We start from the raw sequence: 19,443 nt of genomic DNA on the forward strand, positions 1-19,443 counted from the left end.
GATGTATGTTATCTGTTGATATAAAAGATGGGAAAGATCATTTGAAGTTATATTAATTAATTTGATAATTAGCAAGCTTCGTGCAATTTCAATCAAGTGCAGTTCACCAGGCCAATGACGACTGTTAGCAAAAAGTTACCTAAAGTTTTGTTTGAGGCTACGCAGAAAATAAATACGAAGCAATGAGCTTAAAATCGAGAAACTGCCACTATTCAAGACGAAGTTCACAGCGACGAACTCAAATTTTGGGTAACCGTTTTGGGTTGTTCATGTAAACTTGGCAGTGAGCAATTTTACCCCAAAGCAGGTAGCATTATTTTTAGAGTAGTATGAGAGCTAGGTGTATTAAATTTGTCTGTGCTTATACCTAATTAAATTTAGCTTCTTGGCATTTTTAAATATTAAGGAAATTTTATAGGCTTAATTTCGGATACTTCTACAGTTACATAGAAATAAAGATTGGGCAAAGTGATAAAACAACCAACGATTTTTGCTTACTGACGCTTTTATTACACTTTTGGTCTAACTGTTAAGCTTTGCTTCGTTGCGCTTACGTTGTTCTGAGTATTTCCTGTAAACAATAAGGAAAAATTATAATCAAATTAATAACAATTAAGCAAATATAACCAGAAAAATGTTTTTAATTATGCTATTACTATTACCCTGTACGTATTTCGATCAATGGCGGATCCAGGGGAAGGGTCCTGGGGGTCCGGACCCCCTCCGAAATCAATATACTTGTCGAGAAATTTTAAATGAGTTTCAATTTTATATTAGTTTTAAACTCAAAATCATTCCAAACCAAATTTGACCAACAAAACAAAATGAAAAAAGATTATTACGTATTACGAATTGCACAATGTTAATTTTAAAATCGAAATTTCTGACCCCTCCCGCAATTTTTTTTCTGGATCCACCCCTGATTTCGATCGCAGAAGCTTGAGATCTAATTTTTCCCGAAAAACGCGAAACTCGCAAACATAATCCCGAAGTTGACTTCCACTTCAGTGGTTAATATTGAGAAGACACTTGATTATTAAAGCCTTGAATCCATCTGGGGCGGGGTGGTCAGAAACAGTTTTCTGAGGGCTTTCACCAAATATTTAAATGGCGAAGAAAAATCTTACCAGTTCCATTTGGTTTCCTTGAACCACCTATCAGTAACTGCTTGAATATAATGTCCAACGGCTTTTCGATGAAAACGAACGCCAGAAATGCCAAGAAATAGGTGAGTAATGTCACTGAACACAATACCGAAACCTGCATGAGAAAAATTGACCATCGTTAGGATGTAAATCAATTCGGCACGCTATAGTTTATGTAAATATTGTTCCGACATTCTTCATTTCAACAAATCTAAATTCAATTGTAAAATCTCACTTCTGCAGCACCTTTTTACGCTAATATTTTTTTTTGTTTTTTGATGGAAGTGCCAAAACCTTATTTAAAACTTTTTGGTGGAATTCAATGGGGAAACAGATTGAAATGGTGAGTAAAACGAAAGCAATGAAGTGAAAAAAATCTCTACAGAGGAAGGATCAAACATTTTGGGTGGCAGCAAATGTATTGTGTGTGGCAATACGATAATCATGTGTTCTCCCCGGGACGCCATCATAGCCCAAAGATAGCATTGAGCATTGTGCCGGAGTCCCATGGGTTGCAGGTTCGAATCCTGCCTCTGGGGGATTTCTTCACACAATTGCTTTCGTTTAACTAACCATTTTGATCTGCTTTCAACGTTGGATACCACCAAATAGACCTTTTTAAAATAATCAATATCATTCAACAAACCGTTAGGGCAGCCGAAAGCCGCATAGCTTCGTGATGATTGGCTAACACCGCCTCCAGCACACTCATGTGGATCAGATAGATGCTGAAGCTCAGCCGACCGGACACCCGGATGAAACTGTTCTGTAAAATTTTCGATTCCCGAAGCCACCCGAACAGCGTCCCGGCAGCACTGAACATGTACACCAGAAAAATCACTCCTAAACTGATGGCGAATGCCCACCGGTGCATTCCGGCGAATATTCCCATCCAGAGGGACGGTTTCGGTATGCTCAGCTGGTGGAAAATGGGAGCAGGCAGGAAAAATATCGCCAACAGTGGGATGGTGAGGTACTGTAGAGTTTTAAACAGCTGAAAAATACGATGTTTTAGTACATAAGTGAACGCTAGATCGAATTCGATTCTGATATACATACCTTCGACTCGCTGAGGAGTTTTTCATTTTGGCGAACTTTGTGATAAATTATGCCGACAAACATCCCGACGAAGTAACTGGCACAGTGAACATCGGTGGTTTGGTAGAAGTCAATGTACAATCTCTCGTACCACAGGCGCATACTGTGTCCTCTGAAAGATGATAAAAAGTGACTATGCTATCAATATGACCTTCTCACAGGTTCATAAAGACTAATAATTATACTATTAAATATAAATTTTGATCGCTTAAGCTTAAGAATTTTAACTTATCCGAAAAAAAATCCTGCTAAATTTGCATCCTATTAAATAACTATTCAAGCAATAAGCGGCCCAATTGAATGACTAAGCTGGGGTTATACCAAACGACAACACTGACGATTTTGAAGGTTTCGAATATAATTAAAACAAAACAATTAATTGGCTATAGCAGACCGTTCCTAATGAAGACACTTTTAGTGCCTATCTTGTTACCGACAGGTTTTGCTTCGTTAACTGCAATGATCGTCACCCATCAGCCTAAGGTCATCAGGATTTCCGAGTTTGCGCACAAACAAAGCTGCATCGAACTGCAGATTTCTGAATGTCTTATTTAGCCATGACATTGTTAATACTGTCAGTGAATAGTAAATTAGAAACCCAGATTCATTTAGATAGTGTTAAACAACTACGAAACCAAATATTTGCTCACTTGTTAGATATCGGCATCATGGCATCCAGCGAGTAAACGTACGTCCTGATGGCCGGAGCAGCAAAACCCAGTCCAAATAATGCCCCCATTAGCCACTTGAAGGACTGCGGGTAACTGTAAAAATTAATCATTATTCCGATTTGATCAATTCATTAACCAGAATCACTTACCGCCACATAACCATCATCGCTATCAAACCTATCACGAAGAGTTGAAAATCCGCAGACAGGTACCACGTGTGAATCAGACACAGTTCTTCCGGTTGGTAGTAGTTGCTAATGTACAGAAAGTTGATCCACCACTTACTCCGGCAGACAGCTTTCGAGAACACCATGAACCGATAGGCGGAAGGACTAAACTGCAGCATATCGGAAACGGATACCACGTACAGCATAACCATCAGGTAAACGGGAAAGGATCGCAAGTATCGATTAACGATGCCTAACCAGAGATGGTTCAGATTGAACCGTTTGTTCGCGGTATATTTAATGAAAAATAATGACAACAGCAGTCCACTGATGGCCAAAAAGATATTGACCGTGAAGGGACAGATGGAAGCGATGATTTGCATTACAGGTGATGAATCAGTCTGAAATGGTGATTGATTATAATAATGTACTGGGATAGGACCCAATCGAAATACGTACAATTTCTACCAGTTCCGGATTTTGATTGGTCACCATTCGCTCGCCTATCAGCACGTGGGAGTATATTACTATGCCCATGGTGAAGACTCGTAGAGCATCCAAGAAGCTAAGATCTCGCTGCAGCTGATCGTCGTTCGGTGCCACCGTTAGACGATGGATGTTCCTTCGAATCGAGAAAGCGGTTAGGAGGTTGAATTCTTTAAAAAAAAAAACAAGTTTTCAGTGGGTTTTATTGAATTTCTTATTCGAGATGTTGGATATACTTGGGTCTTTTAGTGGTTTCTGGTAATAGGCGAGATCTCCACTTTTTGCCAGCCTGACATCGCAGTAGGTTGAACATATTCCCAGTAGCCCAAGAAAAATCAATACCAACCAGAATAGAATGTCCCAAAAATCTGAAATAAATTAATTGTAGAAGTGTTGCAGGCTTGGTTATTTTGGCCATCGATTTCGTTACCAGATTGTCTCGAAACAGCGCCACTAGTCGTACAGTATTCGATTTCCGAGTAAGCTGACAGGTTGTAAGTAGTCTGTAGCTTATAGTTCTCGCAAATATTGACGACGAATCCATGTTCCTGGCGGTATGCTTCTATGCTTGGTAGCAACCAGTCGTTTGTGATGTACTGCAAATGTGTCAACAGTTTTTGAAATTGTAGAAGGAAAAATTTGCAATGGGTTGGTCTAAAAACTGACATTTTGCAGTCGAGTACGGGTATCAAGTTTCGGTATTTCGGTGAAAGTCCGCCTAAACCTGTTTTTTTTTATAATCTGCTATATCCATCCCAAACAATTGACGTTATTCGGGCTAGACACCCACTTTTAATTTTACTTGAAACGCTCCTATGCTTCACTCAAAGGAGTCACGTAGGATCACTGATCATTGGTTTAATCACCAACGATCTCTATCAAAGCATCATATCAGAAAAATACCTCCATGATGATGACCGGAAAATATTTCGTAGCATCTCAGGTATGATCCTTTTCAATAGGACATCTAGGGGAGAGAGGGTAACAGTGGATCAGCAGGAACTATGAAACATTCGCAATAAAATCCTAATGCATGATCAGAATCGCCTCATTTCCTCATATTTCACGATTTCTAATTCTTTACACGTGTTGCTATATTTTGGAAGAGATCTGATAACTGTATCTCTTTTAATGGATATTTGTTTGTTTTGTGATAGCCAGAGTAAATTTGCAATGAAAAACATTATTTCATCTTTATGAGTTACCATTCATTGAATAAATATTTAGTCTATTGCTATTTATAGCAAATTTTATGCTCAACATTTGCCGCGAACAAAGTTTTTTGGTAACTTCTCATGGTTCTGTGTAATTTCACAATTTTCATGAATAGACTCATTGGGTAACTGTGGAACGATGGCGTATGGGGAACAGTGATTTTTTTTGTTTTTGTGGTCTGTCTCAAAATGTGAATGGGTTCCGATTTTCCACAGTAAATACTACTCATATAGTGCAAAATTAGTAAATTTAGGCAAGTTTTGTAGAAATTGTCTCTTATTTCAGGATTGCAGCTAATATACATATATGGTGGTTCGATGTTACGGGATGATATAGTGGATTATTTCGTAAACAAACGATTTTCGCCTCAATATAACTTTAATTAGAAGCGTTAGGATCATTCTTCGTTAAAACAAAAGAGTTAAATTTATAAATAGAATATTTCACTATAGACGATATCGTGTTTCATAGTTCCTACCCATGGGGCACACTGATACATGTTACCACCGACTGTTTATTATCCAAAAAATGTTATTTCCCGTGAATTTTACCAGCTGGAAAAAATATATGTATCAGTAAACAACAGAGTGGCACTATGTATCACTTTTGGTTACACAAATAACAAGTATTATCGACAAAATTAAATTGTAGAAAAAATGTGTTTCATTGTTACCCTCTCTCCCCTACTATTTTACTCTTTAAGTTATAGATGGAATGCAGGCAGGAGAAAATATGGCATGCTTTTGAGTAGCCCTTCAAAATAAAACTTATTGCCATATTGTAGAAAAATTTCGATTATCAAAATTTCTACCTCCACAAGAATTTTGTGAAAACATCTTTCTAAATTATCATTTTTTGGGATATATTGCAATCTGCCATGTACTGAAAGCTTGTATGCCCACTAGCGCCGCATAGTTGGAGTATCCCAAACTAATCCGTCACTATCGTGTAGTGCTTGACATCTCGAGCAACTTTGCTGAAGACATCATCCTTCTAAATTGCCATCATTTGGAGATACTGATATAAAAAGATGTATGTTCACTAGCGCCGCCTAGCGGGTGATATCCAATTTAATCATTACATTATCAAACAGCTTTTGTCGTCCTCCTTTGCCATCATTCACATCACATCATTTCCCTAAATTATTAAACTTTCGTGACAAAACATCACCTAACATTCACTGGAAGTTGTTTTCTCCCTAGCGCCTAGTGGCTGAATTCTGAAATTATCTATTCACCTTCGGACAGCACTCGACCCGCTGATGAATATTGCCGAAGACACCACACTTCTAAATTATCCTGATCTCGAGATATAGAATTTGAAAAATAGTACATGCTCACTAGCTGCACCTGGCGGATCTATTTCAGTTTGATTTGCCCGTAATCGCGTAGCAGTTGATCTCCCCTAGAACATTGCCGTAAACACCATCTTTCTATGTTACTAGACTTTTGAGATGTATCATATTCTATAATGTACTTTTAGGTGGTACGCTCACTAGTGCACCATAGTGAGGGTATCCCAAACTAATCTATCACCATCTGGTAGTCTTTGATTTCTCGTGCATCTTTACTGAAGACAGTACCCCTCTAAATACAGCGAAGACCCGTTTTTATCAGCCCCTTTGGTTGACAAAATTGGAACAATGACAAAACAATTTCAGTTATTTTATCTACTAAACCGAAGCTGTTCAAATATATAACATCAATCCGTGGACATAGCCTCATAATCCTGACTGGCTGACGAAATCGAATCGAAAAGCTGACAAAATTGGGGGCTGATAAAAACGGGTTTTCAATGTATTCTCGTTGTTGAGATAAAGAATGATTTTGACATTAATTGAACATTTGCATTCGTAATAGCGCCGATTTATTATTTCCACTGTCCAGAATCACTTGAATTTCTGGACAAATCTCCCTGAGACACCACCTTTCAAAATAATCAGTGTTTCGAAATATTCCATGTTAAACCTATTCAACGTTAGTCACATTCACAACGAGAGGTTCGATTTATTTACTCTATTTTACAGTACCCCTGGCGGCCCAGTTCTCAACTAATTGGATATCCAGTCACTCTAAATTGTAGGTCTAAATAATCACAACAACTTTGCCAAAGAAAGTATGACGCTAAATGTTAACGCAGACGAAATATTCAACCACAGCCCCAATTAGTCAAAATCCCATAAGCTATGTGATTCATATAACGCGGGTACCGTGCAGTAGAAATCCGCGTTGTAGGAGACCAGACTGTAAAACATTTTTTTCATTTGTTTGAACTTCTCCGGCGACAAGTTTTTTGCTTGCGTTCTATCAAGCCACCATTTGCCGATTTTATTACATCCTTAATTTCCTCTTCACTTAATACCAATGGACTGTAGGGAAAAACTGAGAGCCGTCTCCGTTTTTTCATGATCACTGTCACATAAAATCTTCCTGCATAATTTCTAATTTGACTTCGAACGAATTCTCCGACATTTTGTTACTGAAATCCGCTACAAGAAATCGATGATGACGTCAATGATTTCCGGTTCCGGTGTTAAATTACACTCTGTTCAATGAGCTTTTATTCTCAGATGATACGATTATCTAAAACGCCAATCAGTCATGGTGTTTTTAAAAACGACAGCTAACAACATTGTTTACTAGTTACTAGTGATGAAACATTCGTCTCGATATATGATTGCTTGGATTTCAGTTTACACACAAAGTTGTTTGCTGTCATTTTTCACAACAATTCCAGTTTATTATAAAAATAAAACAATTTTCTGAAAAATCATTTGGCATCCCTGCGCTAACACAAATATTTCAAGTTTTCAAGTTCAATCCGCACAAATTTTTTTCGCATGGCGATTTGTTTGACGTATACGCCAATTTGACTACATTTGACAAACAGTGTACTGATCCATCAAACTTGTTTTTTGTTATGTTTGTCAAACAATATTAGGCGTAACGTCCGGTAACGCATCAATGCAAATATTTGATGAGAAAAGTTTGTTAAACAGTTGATCTCGTGTACTGGCCTTGTCAAATTTGTTTATCAAACACGTTTATTTGATCAAATTTTGCTTCATCAAATATTTTACGTTATAACAAACAGTGTACTGGTAGCTTAAGTATAAGCACTGTTGACATTTTTCTTCGATGAAAAAACGAATATGAAGAAGAAAACATAAACAAATAACGTAGTGGGCTTTTCTGTGGCCAGAGGTTTTATGTTTATTTATTTTATGGGTCGCGGACACTATGTTCAATTTGACATGTACAATACTAATACACTCAAAAGTGACGAATGTTCCCACCTTTCTTTTCCTTCATCTTGGTTTTCGGGTGCCCACGGTAACGAAGTGACGCATTAGAGACCATCCATAAATGACGTAGCATTTTTAGAATGATTTTTAACACCCCCTTCCCCTATCGTAGCAGTTCGTCACAAACCTCTAAATACCCCCTGGTAATTACGGTGCTTGACGATAACACTCCCCCCCCCCTTGTCCCAGTAAAAAAAACGATGTTAATTTGACGAATCGGGTAAGATTGTCGTGACATCAGGTCAACTACTATTCCCCTTTAAAAAGCTACGTAGCATGACATGACCCCCTACCCCCTGTCGTCACACATCATCACAAAGTACAAAACACCCCCCTCCACTATATAATGCTACGTCATTTATGAATGATCCCTTATGGCTATGTGCCAAAATCGCTTCACAAGCGCTACGCTCGGTGAGATAACGCATTTTTCATAATTTAAAACGACCGTTTTTCTGTGGGCGATGAACATTCATCTCGTGTTACGTCTGTTTGTCTGTGGCTATACAATCACTCTGAAAATTGACTTACTAACCGAGTCCCGGAGGGCCGAACCATTTGACTCTGTTCGTCGAGTTCGGCAAATATCTGTGTGTGCGTATGTGTGTATGTGTATGTATGTGTGTATGTGACCAAAAAATGCACATCGGTTACTCGGAGATGGCCGAACCGATTTTATCAATGTTTGTCTCAAATGGAAGGTACAGCGTTTCCATAGACTGCCATTGAATTTCATTCAATTCCGACAAATGTGTTCTAAATTGCCTGGGTTTATAGCTTCAGCTCAATGATGCCCAAACAAACCCACATTGACCACTTTGAACAGTTTTGGCGAAACCGGAACCTTCTGGAAGGTAGCTAAGTTCCTGAATTGAACTCATATCTGCTTCTCTGAAAAATCTGATTTTCTTTAATATAGCCCCAAATGAACACTTCAGCTTCCAAATTGACTGCTATTAAATTCCATTGGAATCGGAGCTCTGGTTCTTGTGTAACGGGTTGAAGTATTCGGTCACATGCGAAATTCGCATATAAACCGGTATGATTATACACCCAGCTTTTTTAAGCGGTTTTTTGCGCGTTTTTTACGAGGTTTTTTTACGCGGATTTTCCAATTAACGCGGTTTTTTACGCGGATTTTCCAATTAACGCGGGTTTTTTTACGCGGATTTTCCAATTAACGCGGTTTTTGCAAAAATATTCCTAAGTCCTTTTGAATGTAAAAGACTTAGACTTTTTCCTGAAAAAAATTCTAAGTCCTTTTAAATGCAAAGAACTTAGAAGAATTTTGGCAATTTTTATTTTGCGCGGATTTCGCAATCACGGGTTTTGCAAAAAATATTCTAAGTCATTTTGAATGCAAAAGACTTAGAAGATTTTCGGAAAGGTGGAGTAGACGGGTCTGGAAGATTCCTTATGGCCCGCACCCCAACAATATGGGTATTTTCGGAATGGTCTTGAAGAGTTGGTTCCAGAAATTGATTTTTGACGCCATTTTGAAATCAAAGATGGCGACTTCCGGTTTAGCGAAATTCGCTATAACCCAATCAATATGGGTATTTTCGGAATGGACTTGACGAGTAGGTACCAGAAATTTGTGTTTGGCGCCATTTTGAAATCCAAGGTGGCGACTTCCGGGTTAGCCACATTCACTATAACCCAGTCAATATGAGTGTTTTTGGAATGATCTTAACGAGTAGGTTTCAAAAATTGATTTTTAACGCCATTTTTAAATCCAAGATGGCGATTTGCGATTTCGCGAAATCCGCTATAACCCAATCATATTGGTATTTTTGGAAGTTGAAGTTGTAGTACAAATAGTTTTAATTAAACAGTTGAATTTACTTAAATTTAAGCAATATGTTCAATTTGAATAAATTCAAGCCACCCAACTCACACCACATACTCTTTCTTCTCTCTCTTCCATTCTCCCCACACTCTTCTGGATGAACACATAAAAATATTTTGCATTTCGCTGGTTTATGATTAGATCGCTTAGATTTAGATAATTGCCCAAATTTTTCATGCGGGAATTTCGGTAAACCGGAAGTCGCCATCTAGAATTTTAAAATGAAGCCAACCGTTTGTCTGCTACTCGTCAAAACCATTCCGAAAATACTCATGTTGATTGAGTTGTAGAGAATCTCGCTAAGTCGGAAGTCGCCATTTGGGATTTGAAAATGGCACCAAAAATCAATTTTCATGGAAAACCTTGCGGGGAAGGTGCAGATTTATTTATTTCTGGCATCTACTCAAGACCAAGTTCAGAAAATACCCATATTGATTGGGTTACAGCGAATTTCGCTAAACCGGAAGTCGCCATCTTGGATTTCAAAATGGTGCCAAAAATCAATTTCTGGCGCCAACTCTTGAAGACCATTCCGAAAATATTCATATTGATTGAGTTATAACGAATTTTGCTAAACCGGAAGTCGCCATCTTTTATTTCAAAATGGCGTTAAAAATCAATTTATGGCACATACTCTTCAAAACCATTCCAAATATACCCATATTGATTGGGTTATAGTGAATTTCGCTAAACCGGAAGTCGCCATCTTGATTCAAAAATGACGCCAAAAATCAATTTCTGGCACCTACTCCTCAAGACCATTCCGAAAATATCCATATTGATTGAGTTATAGCGAATTTTGCTAAACCGGAAGTCGCCATCTTTGATTTCAAAATGGCGTCAAAGATCAATTTCTGGCACCTACTCTTCAATAACATTCCGAAAATACCCATATTGCGAAATCCGCGCAAAAAAAAACTTCCAAAAATATTCTAAGTCTTCTGCTGATAGTTTTTTTTACGCGGAGTTTCGAATTAACGCGGTTTTTTTACGCGGATTTTCCAATTAACGCGGTTTTTTTTACGCGGATTTTCCAATTAACGCGGATTTTCCAATTAACGCGGTTTTTTACGAGGTACGTATCCCCCGCGTAAAAAAAACCTGGGTGTATTGAAATAATTCAAATCTAATCGAAATTTATATTGCATTGTATTATATTATGTTATATTATATTATATTATATTATATTATATTATATTATATTATATTATATTATATTATATTATATTATATTATATTATATTATATTATATTATATTATATTATATTATATTATATTATATTATATTATATTATATTATATTATATTATATTATATTATATTATATTATATTATATTATATTATATTATATTATATTATATTATATTATATTATATTATATTATATTATATTATATTATATTATATTATATTATATTATATTATATTATATTATTTACTGGACGAGGAGGGTGCATCAGGGCATCATTGAAGTTATAACTGGACAATGAAATGGAAGGCCAATCGGAATCAAGGAGGGAAAATGTTCATCGTTCGCGACAGATAAATTTCTCTCCAACAGTTGTAAACAATTTGACGCGCACTTCGTCAAACAAACCATCTCGTGGAAAGCTTCACAAGTATCGCGAAATTCTTTATTCAATCTGTTGGATCATATTGTTGGTAGGAGACTCTTTGATTTCATAATTCAAAACTAATTGAAATGAATTCCAAATTGTTTAAAATTGTTGGGTCAGATCACCAATCGCAAATCAAAGTCTCTTTGGCCACATTGAGAACTGTTGAACACTCCGGAAATTCAAGGAAGTATCCAGGTTCCAAAATTAGTTTCACACCTGTTTCTCATATATTACTAACTCGATTCTCACCATCTTAGTCGTAAATAAAAGGTATAGTATTCACACTGACTGCTACCGAATTTCATATGAACGAAGTCTCCTATAGAAGTCCTAGAGAACATAATTTTTTATACAGCCACTATATCACAAGGCATACTAAATTAAGCTGGAGAGTGGCTCGTTCACAGGCTTTTCGCCCTCCTCCTGGTGTGGTGGGTACCACACCACCGTATGGCAAAACTAGTTAGCAGAAAGACAAGATTAAATTAATGCTGATTAGGCTAATTCAGAATATTTTTTGTTTTAAGCATTTCACTGTTCATCAGGTTCACGGCTGGCGATCCATTGTGTGTAAGTGCAAAGTGTACTGAGAACAGAATAGACCAATTTTTTTAACCAGTGGTGAGTTCATTACCAGGGGTACAGCAGATGGTGAATTATGCCGGGTAAATTTCGACTTGTTATCCTAATATTTCCATCGAATTATTATCTCTATATTATAGAGTCAATAATTCGATCGAAATATTAGAATAACAACGTGAAATTTTCCCGGCAGAATTCACCATCTGCAATACCCCTGGAGGTGAATTCACCCCCAGTTGAAAAACACTGTAATAGACAATTCGGAAGACTAGAAATGGCAGGGCTAATAGAAACAGGCTTAAAACCTTGCGGACAAATCTTTTGTCTTCTGCTGGCAGGAGTCGAGCTTAGGCAGTGTTACTACGAATCAGAGTTACAAATATTCAAAATCATTGAATGAATTGATTATACTCTGCCACATTCATTTTCAATATTCAGTGATGCAGCTGAAAACGTCAAACGAACAAACCGCCCATTCAGACCATACAGATTTTCATTCACCTACGATTATTACATGACGTGCAGCAACGAAGTAAACGCATCAAAGTAGGCCCTGACACAATGTAAGCAATGGTAATTGTTATTTTATAATGCTTTACCAGTATTTGAAAACATTTGCCTAGATAATTAGTGAAATTAATATTATTGTACGATATTCAACTGAATGAATAACATGGATTTTTGAATGGATATTTTTTCTATTCACCCCGTTTCGCATCAGGTTCATTTTCAGCCGTCAAAAAGAGGTTTGATTATTTTTAACTCTGCTTCGAATCACTCAAGTCTACCAACATGTCTCACGGCAAAAACAGATTTGCCCCTCTTTATCATGAGAACCAACTCGCCTGTTTCTAATGATTCTTCCACTTCAAGTCTTTCTCTCACTTGAGTACAATGGCTGTAAAATTTTCATAACATTCCCTACTTAGTAATCTCTAGCTAATTAGATGCCGTTAAGAAGTAAAAAGGAAAGAGTGTGTGTAAGTCGAAACAAGAAACGGAAAATATCCGCTTCCAAGGAGATTTTTCTAAACCGAAAAAAGTAACAAATGACCCTAACGTTAACATGTCCATAATTGAAATTTAGCAAAAAACTACACGAACGTTTAGGAAGTCTCTAACTACACAGATGGTATTCTTCGATCCGATCCATCCGAAAAAAGGAAACAAAATATTATCTAAGCCATCGATGAGGCTGGTATCTCGTATAAAAAGTGAAGAATAAAAATGATGATGATGATGATGTTGATTTGTTGTAGCCAACATCAGTGCAAGGCTGAAAAGATATTGATAGTACGGGGTGATTGACAGTTAAGTTAAATCCGCTTTCAATAAACTCAATCAATCAATCTAGAATGTTGATGCGAACTCCATCGCTTGTTTGGATATTTCACACGCAGTTACTCTCCAAATCGACTTGCATCGTGATGGATGGCAGAACCTGCGTCAAAATCGACATCCGTTTATTCCCGAGAAGGAATATTTTTATGGTCAAGTCCAAATTACGAATTTTGGAGCATATCGGAATTTGCCAAAAAATCTGATCTGGCTGGTATTTTGTAGATGTGGTCAATCAAACACTCTTTAGACCACGTCAGGAGCACTTTTATACCGGAAAAAATGAATGATTATGAAAAGAGTACTGCAAACTTAACAAAACTATTCAAATCATAACTAAAGTAAAGTGCAAAGTGTTTATTTTCACCATACTAAGCTGGGTGCCTCACTAATTCATTAATTTCTCGGCCCACCACGACAGCTTTGCTTCGTTGTTAAGACCCAATACAATGACACAAATGCGCTGAAAACAGTGAAATTCTCGTGTTTGAGCGCAACGAAAACTCGAATCGAGTGCCCGTATTGTTGCGCTACCATTTGACTCAATGCGTTGAACAAAGATGTCAGATACTGCTCTAACCAACGGCTTCAAATGGGTAGGGTGATAATAAATAGAAACATGGCGAAAATGGACTCATCGCCCTAATCAGTACTTCTTCATTTCTTGGAAGTTTCGAAATTTTGAAGTCTGTAACATCTTTTACAATTAGACACTTTACTATGGAAATAAGAAAATAACAAACCCACACTATTCTTCCAGTAAACAACAAGTTGCGGCGGGTGGGTGGTTGAGTGTTAATAGGCTATCACTCGTCAGTATTCAGAAATTTTAGCCTGATCTGGCATCCTGCAATGAAGGCAGGGCCGTCTTATGACTACACGGGGCCCTTGGGCACTCTTGAGCTAGGGGGCCCCTACAATTGAAAAGCTATAAGCAGCTGTAGTAGTAGGATCCAAACAAAAAATCCCAGATTTTCAGTACAGTTTCCACTCAATACTACTCTGAAGCTCTTTTCAAAATTTAAGCCAAATCTGTCAACCGTATTGACATTACTTTATAAATAAAGTGAGATTTAAATTATACTGAGAACAAAGACGATTTCAGACAACCTGTTGTCGTTGCCGATGTCCAAATATCGTCATGGACTTATTAACTACGCTATAGTATTCCCAGACGGTGTAATCTGATCTTCATAGTTGGTAGACGTTGTTTGAGGATTAAAAGTGCTTCCATCAAGAAGGAGGAATGTTGGGGTTGGGTTACGCCACCAAATGTCCCAGGTTCTTCAAATATCCTCAAACGCACGCACATTGCCGTGACTCATTTATTCAAATCTAGAGGAAAGTCAGGGTTTATGTGTGTAAACACTTTAAAAAGGCCATTTTCAAACTTATTATTGGGATTTCATGACGTTTGTCTACACGATGGTTTGTTTATTCTAGATAAGGCGGATGCATTACAGAGCAACATTATTGGTATTGTGTCAGTCTAAGACTGACCATGCAAAATGAAACATGCCAAATCCGACCAAATAGTGTCGAGTCTTCACAAGACCTCAAGAAGTCACTTTTGGGCATTTCCATGTGAATTTGTTCATTTACAGACTCAAATATGACATAGAAATAAATATTTTTCCACGTCCGCAAATCGCTTGCCAAGCAAAAAGCTCTAGTTGGTTGGTTAAGGTCCGGTGCCTTCCAAATTTTGTATACGTAGTGTGCCAAATGTTTGTTTGCTGTAGTTAAAAATAAATTGAAACTTGAATCGAAATGTGACCGGTTTTGCCGGTAGTTGTTCCAGCTAGCCAACTGCTGAATTATCATAGGATTGATTTTTCCGAGCTGTGCGACTATTTGCTCCATCTGGACTGGTCAACGCATCTAGGTAACAGCGATGCAGATGCAATAACTGTAAACTTCTGCCGAGTAATTCAAGACTGCTTACAGAATAATCTCCCAGTAAAACGACAGCCTGTTTCTCCGGCGTGGAGTACATCGACGCTGCGAGCCCTTCGCAGAAAATGAAATGCATGCCAACGCAAACTTCATCGTAAACAATCGCCGGCCACGAATCACGACTTTCACGTTGCCAGTGAAGCATACCGGAATCTCAACGCTGTTCTGTATAGATCGTAAGTACAACGAGTTAAAGTAGGCCTACAAACTAATCCTAAAGGATTTTGTAATTTCGTAAATTCAAAACGGAAAAATTACAGCGTTCCTTCCCATGTGTACCTCGATGAAAAGGCAGCGTCGTCCACTGCAACAGCTTTTGAATTGTTTACCAATCATTTCGCATCCGTCGTTGCTCCCTGTTTAGCATCTGATCAGGAAATCGATATCGCATTAGTAACTGTTCCGCAAGATATCGCCGATTTAAGCACCTTTTCGATTTCACCCGACATGGTAATAGCAGCTGCAAGAAAGCTAAAATGCTCTTTCTCCCCTGGACCGGATGGGATTCCAGCTGCTGTCTACTGTCGCTGTGCCGTCGCTTTGGCTCAACCTTTGTCTCGCATCTTCAACCAATCATATGACCAGGCTAAGTTCCCGAGGTTTGGAAACAACCCTACATGTTCCCGGTGTTCAAAGCCGGAGATAAGAGATATAGCAAACAGTACCGCGGAATTACGAATCGTTCAGCTGGATCTAAGTTATTTGAAATTGTTGTCAATCAATTCATCATCAGCCGTACAGTAAGTTATATCTCACCAGACCAACAGGGATTCATGCCCGGGCGATCCGTTTTAACAAACCTGCTGTAATTTACGTCAACTTGCATCAATTGCATGGAGAAGAAAACACAAGTCCACTTGTATACACCTGTATACACCGATTTGAAATCTGCTTTTGACCGAATTTCCCATTAAATTCTTCTCAAGAAGTTGTACAAGTTAGGAGCGTCCGACAAGCTTACGTTGTGGCTACGCTCCTATCTTACGCACAGAACGCCTTGTGTGAAATTGGGCTCTTGTATATCGGCTCCGTTTACCAATTGATCAGGTGTACCGCAGGGCAGCAATCTGGGCCCACTGCTTGTCTCACTGTTTTAATGATGTAGCAGTAGTGTTAGATTCCGGGTACAAGCTCATATTTGTCGACGATCTTACGCTGTACTTAGTCATCCAGTCAGCCGAGGACTGCTGCCAACTGCAAGCACTATTGGATCGCTTTGTGAAGCGGTGTGGATTGAATTAGCTTCCTGTAAATATTGCCAAATGCTCCGTGATGACGTTCCACAGGAAGAACGATCCGTTGATCTTCGATTACATTATCGATAAGGTTGCGTTACAGAGTCAATGCAGTCTATGATCTGGGTGTAATTCTTGACCACAAGCTGTCCTCAAATTCTCATATGACCAACATAATCGCGAAAGCAAATCGCCAGTTGGGAATCATTTCGAAGATTTCACGGGATTTTACGGATCCGTACTGTCTAAATTCCCTATACTGTACATTGGTCAGACCAATCCTTGAGTTTGTCTCACCGGTTTGGAATCCGCATCACCTAACTTGGTGTTTAAAATTGGAAAGAGTACAGAAAATGTTCGTAGGCTTAGCTCTTAGAAATCTTGGCGTGACCCGCAAAATTTACCACCGTATCGTGACCGTAGCCAGCTGCTTAATTTTGAGACATTAGAATGTCGTCGTAGTATCCAGCAAGCTACCACCTTGGTGAAAATTTTAAATGGAGAATGGGATGCGCCTGAATTGCTGTCCCGCTTAGATTTCCGAGTAGCGAGGAGAACACGAGATACATCATTATTATTGTCGAGGTTCCATCAGACATCTGTTGGATTCCATGAACTGCTGTCTTCAATGATTGAAACCTTTTCTCGTGCTAATTGTGCCTTTCAGTTTGGTGACTCCTCAAAAATATTTGCAAGCAATATAAGAAGATTGTGTTTACTGTGATTATTATATGTATTTGTAATAAGAAACCTGACATGTAATTTTACTCAATTTTGTACATTTAACCTTACGAAAAGATAGTGGTTTTTACGTCCGTTAGAGGGTGGCGCCTTGTAGGAGGAGGCCAACTCGAACGGACTGTTTCTCACCCAAATCATTTGAAATATAATGTGCGATGATAAATAAATAAATAAATGAATAAATAAATAAATAAATAAATAAATAAATAAATAAATAAATAAATAAAAAAAATAAATAAATAAATAAATAAATAAATAAATAAATAAATAACTGTCCCATGTGCTATAGGATTCCCAATACACCCGATACAATTATGCGTAGAGTGGCAATATAGTTGCTTCTATGCTAAAAAGTTACAAACATTTTTTTTGAAAATTAGTCTATTGAATGGTTTTATATTCATCCTACGAACGGGGCCCCCAAAATCGCGGGGCCCCTGGCCCTGGCCCAGCGTGCCCATGCGTAAAGACGGTACTGAATGAAGGTCGAATCGTGTTGGAATGGTACGAAATGAACAACGTGAGTTTTAATCCGAAGGAGATGAACCCTATAAATTCGCCGACATCACAAATTGGAAGACTAAAAACTACTATGAGAATAGCACTTGGTAAGCATGACGAAGTTATGCTGAACGTGAGCTGTAGTTGGAGTGTTTATAACTACACAATATTTTGTTTCGAGAAATGTTGACTCATGTGTAGGAACTTCTACTTTTTTCGCGTATTCGTTCAGAAAAACTGCTCCACTTAGAAGTTAAAACCGCTTTCAATAAATCCAATCAATCAATCTAGAATGTTGATGCGAATTCCATCGCTTGTAGGCCGTACAATTAATGCAATAGATCGGTACAATGTCCCTATTTTGGCCTAACAGGGCCAAAACAGGAACATTACTCTACTACATTGTTACATATGAGTGCGAAGATCCTATTTTCGGTTGATTTAAATCTTACAAAACACCTGCAGCACCATAGTCAATCGCATTACTGAGGTTTAATTGCTTTTTGAAAAATCCCCCGACAAAGTTAAAGAGGTCCAAAATATGTGTGTTTTGCATATGACGCGACCACTATAACCAGCTTAGCAAAATGCTTAGTAATGGTTGGTAGTTGTTTGACGAAATTGACGTGATTTCTGTATTTTAAAATAAAAGTGGTGGACATAACAAAGTACGTCATGCGGGTACGATTTTCTTTTATTCCAATTGAATTTTAAATTGATTTGTCAACAACGAAACTGTAACAGATTTCTACTAGTCGTAGCTTTCAACGAAAATCCTAATTCAGCCCAGACAATGTGGCCTAGTTCGTATTATTGTCCAAAAAGTGAACAAACTTTATTCAAGATACTTTACTGTATATATTGCATTTTGGAATTTTTCTATGCAGCTTGCATATACCTAGCAAATTCATTGTATCAAAAAAGTACCCTCCTTGTTAAAACGTTGTACAATATTAGTGATTAAGGAATACAGGCATGACTACTTACCTTGAAATTTACATCAAACTTTTTTTGGTAGTACAACTCCCTCTGAGCAACACTCATTTCCGAAACTAATTTTTCACAACTTTCCACGCAAACGCCTCTTGTCAGCACACTGTGCCGATATTGGTAGGAGTATTTGGAGTATTTCTGGAAATTATTCGCAAAAAATTAAAACACCATATAACATTAGCACAAAATGCAACACAAACTTCTATGATTCGCCAAATCTCCGACTGGTTGTTTGGTTTTACTACAGTTTTCACTACACAAAACCTGGCCAACGGTTTGGATCGCATGCAGCTTTCGAAACTATCATACTGATGTAACACCGGCATTCGTATGTATTCATTCACTGAAACAGGAAAAAACGTTACCCATTAAAAAAGTGCACAAATTGCGGTCACTAGTTTGTTTTTCGGGTATATTACTATCATATTTGAACGTAAAATTTACACCCGACACGGTAGATCGCCCGCCAAAGGCTATCACAATGATCACAGCCAGCAGAGCACACTGAACCATTTTGGCGCACTTCTGAACGACGCAAACCG

General features: G+C 37.9%; 1 protein-coding gene across 1 annotated transcript; it reads right to left on the reverse strand.

The window, feature by feature from the left end:
* Positions 1-497: 497 nt before the first annotated feature.
* On the reverse strand, positions 498-19,412 carry LOC131690335 (O-acyltransferase like protein-like). Its single transcript, XM_058976035.1, has 12 exons — positions 19,346-19,412; positions 19,102-19,244; positions 18,896-19,039; positions 3,998-4,163; positions 3,804-3,935; positions 3,541-3,737; positions 3,064-3,482; positions 2,894-3,007; positions 2,205-2,355; positions 1,792-2,139; positions 1,128-1,260; positions 498-571 (listed from the first exon to the last, which is right to left on the reverse strand). The coding sequence occupies exons 2-12, from the start codon at positions 19,225-19,227 to the stop codon at positions 510-512; spliced, it is 1,992 nt and encodes a 663-aa protein (XP_058832018.1). The 5' UTR covers positions 19,228-19,244; positions 19,346-19,412; the 3' UTR covers positions 498-509.
* Between the last annotated feature and the right edge of the window lie 31 nt (positions 19,413-19,443).

The sequence above is a fragment of the Topomyia yanbarensis genome, chromosome 3 (genome assembly GCF_030247195.1).
Source record: "Topomyia yanbarensis strain Yona2022 chromosome 3, ASM3024719v1, whole genome shotgun sequence".
NCBI lineage: Eukaryota > Metazoa > Arthropoda > Insecta > Diptera > Culicidae > Topomyia > Topomyia yanbarensis.

What these genes read in the sequence shown, in the direction of transcription:
- LOC131690335 (XM_058976035.1), bottom strand. Translation starts at nt 19,227, where the DNA reads ATGCCGGTGTTACATCAGTATGATAGTTTCGAAAGCTGCATGCGATCC. An exon ending in AGTTTGATGTAAATTTCAAG is followed by an intron (nt 4,164 to 18,895) that starts GTAAGTAGTCAT and finishes ACACATTTGCAG; the next exon opens with TACATCACAAACGACTGGTT. An exon ending in ATGATGCCGATATCTAACAA is followed by an intron (nt 2,356 to 2,893) that starts GTGAGCAAATAT and finishes ATCATCTTTCAG; the next exon opens with AGGACACAGTATGCGCCTGT.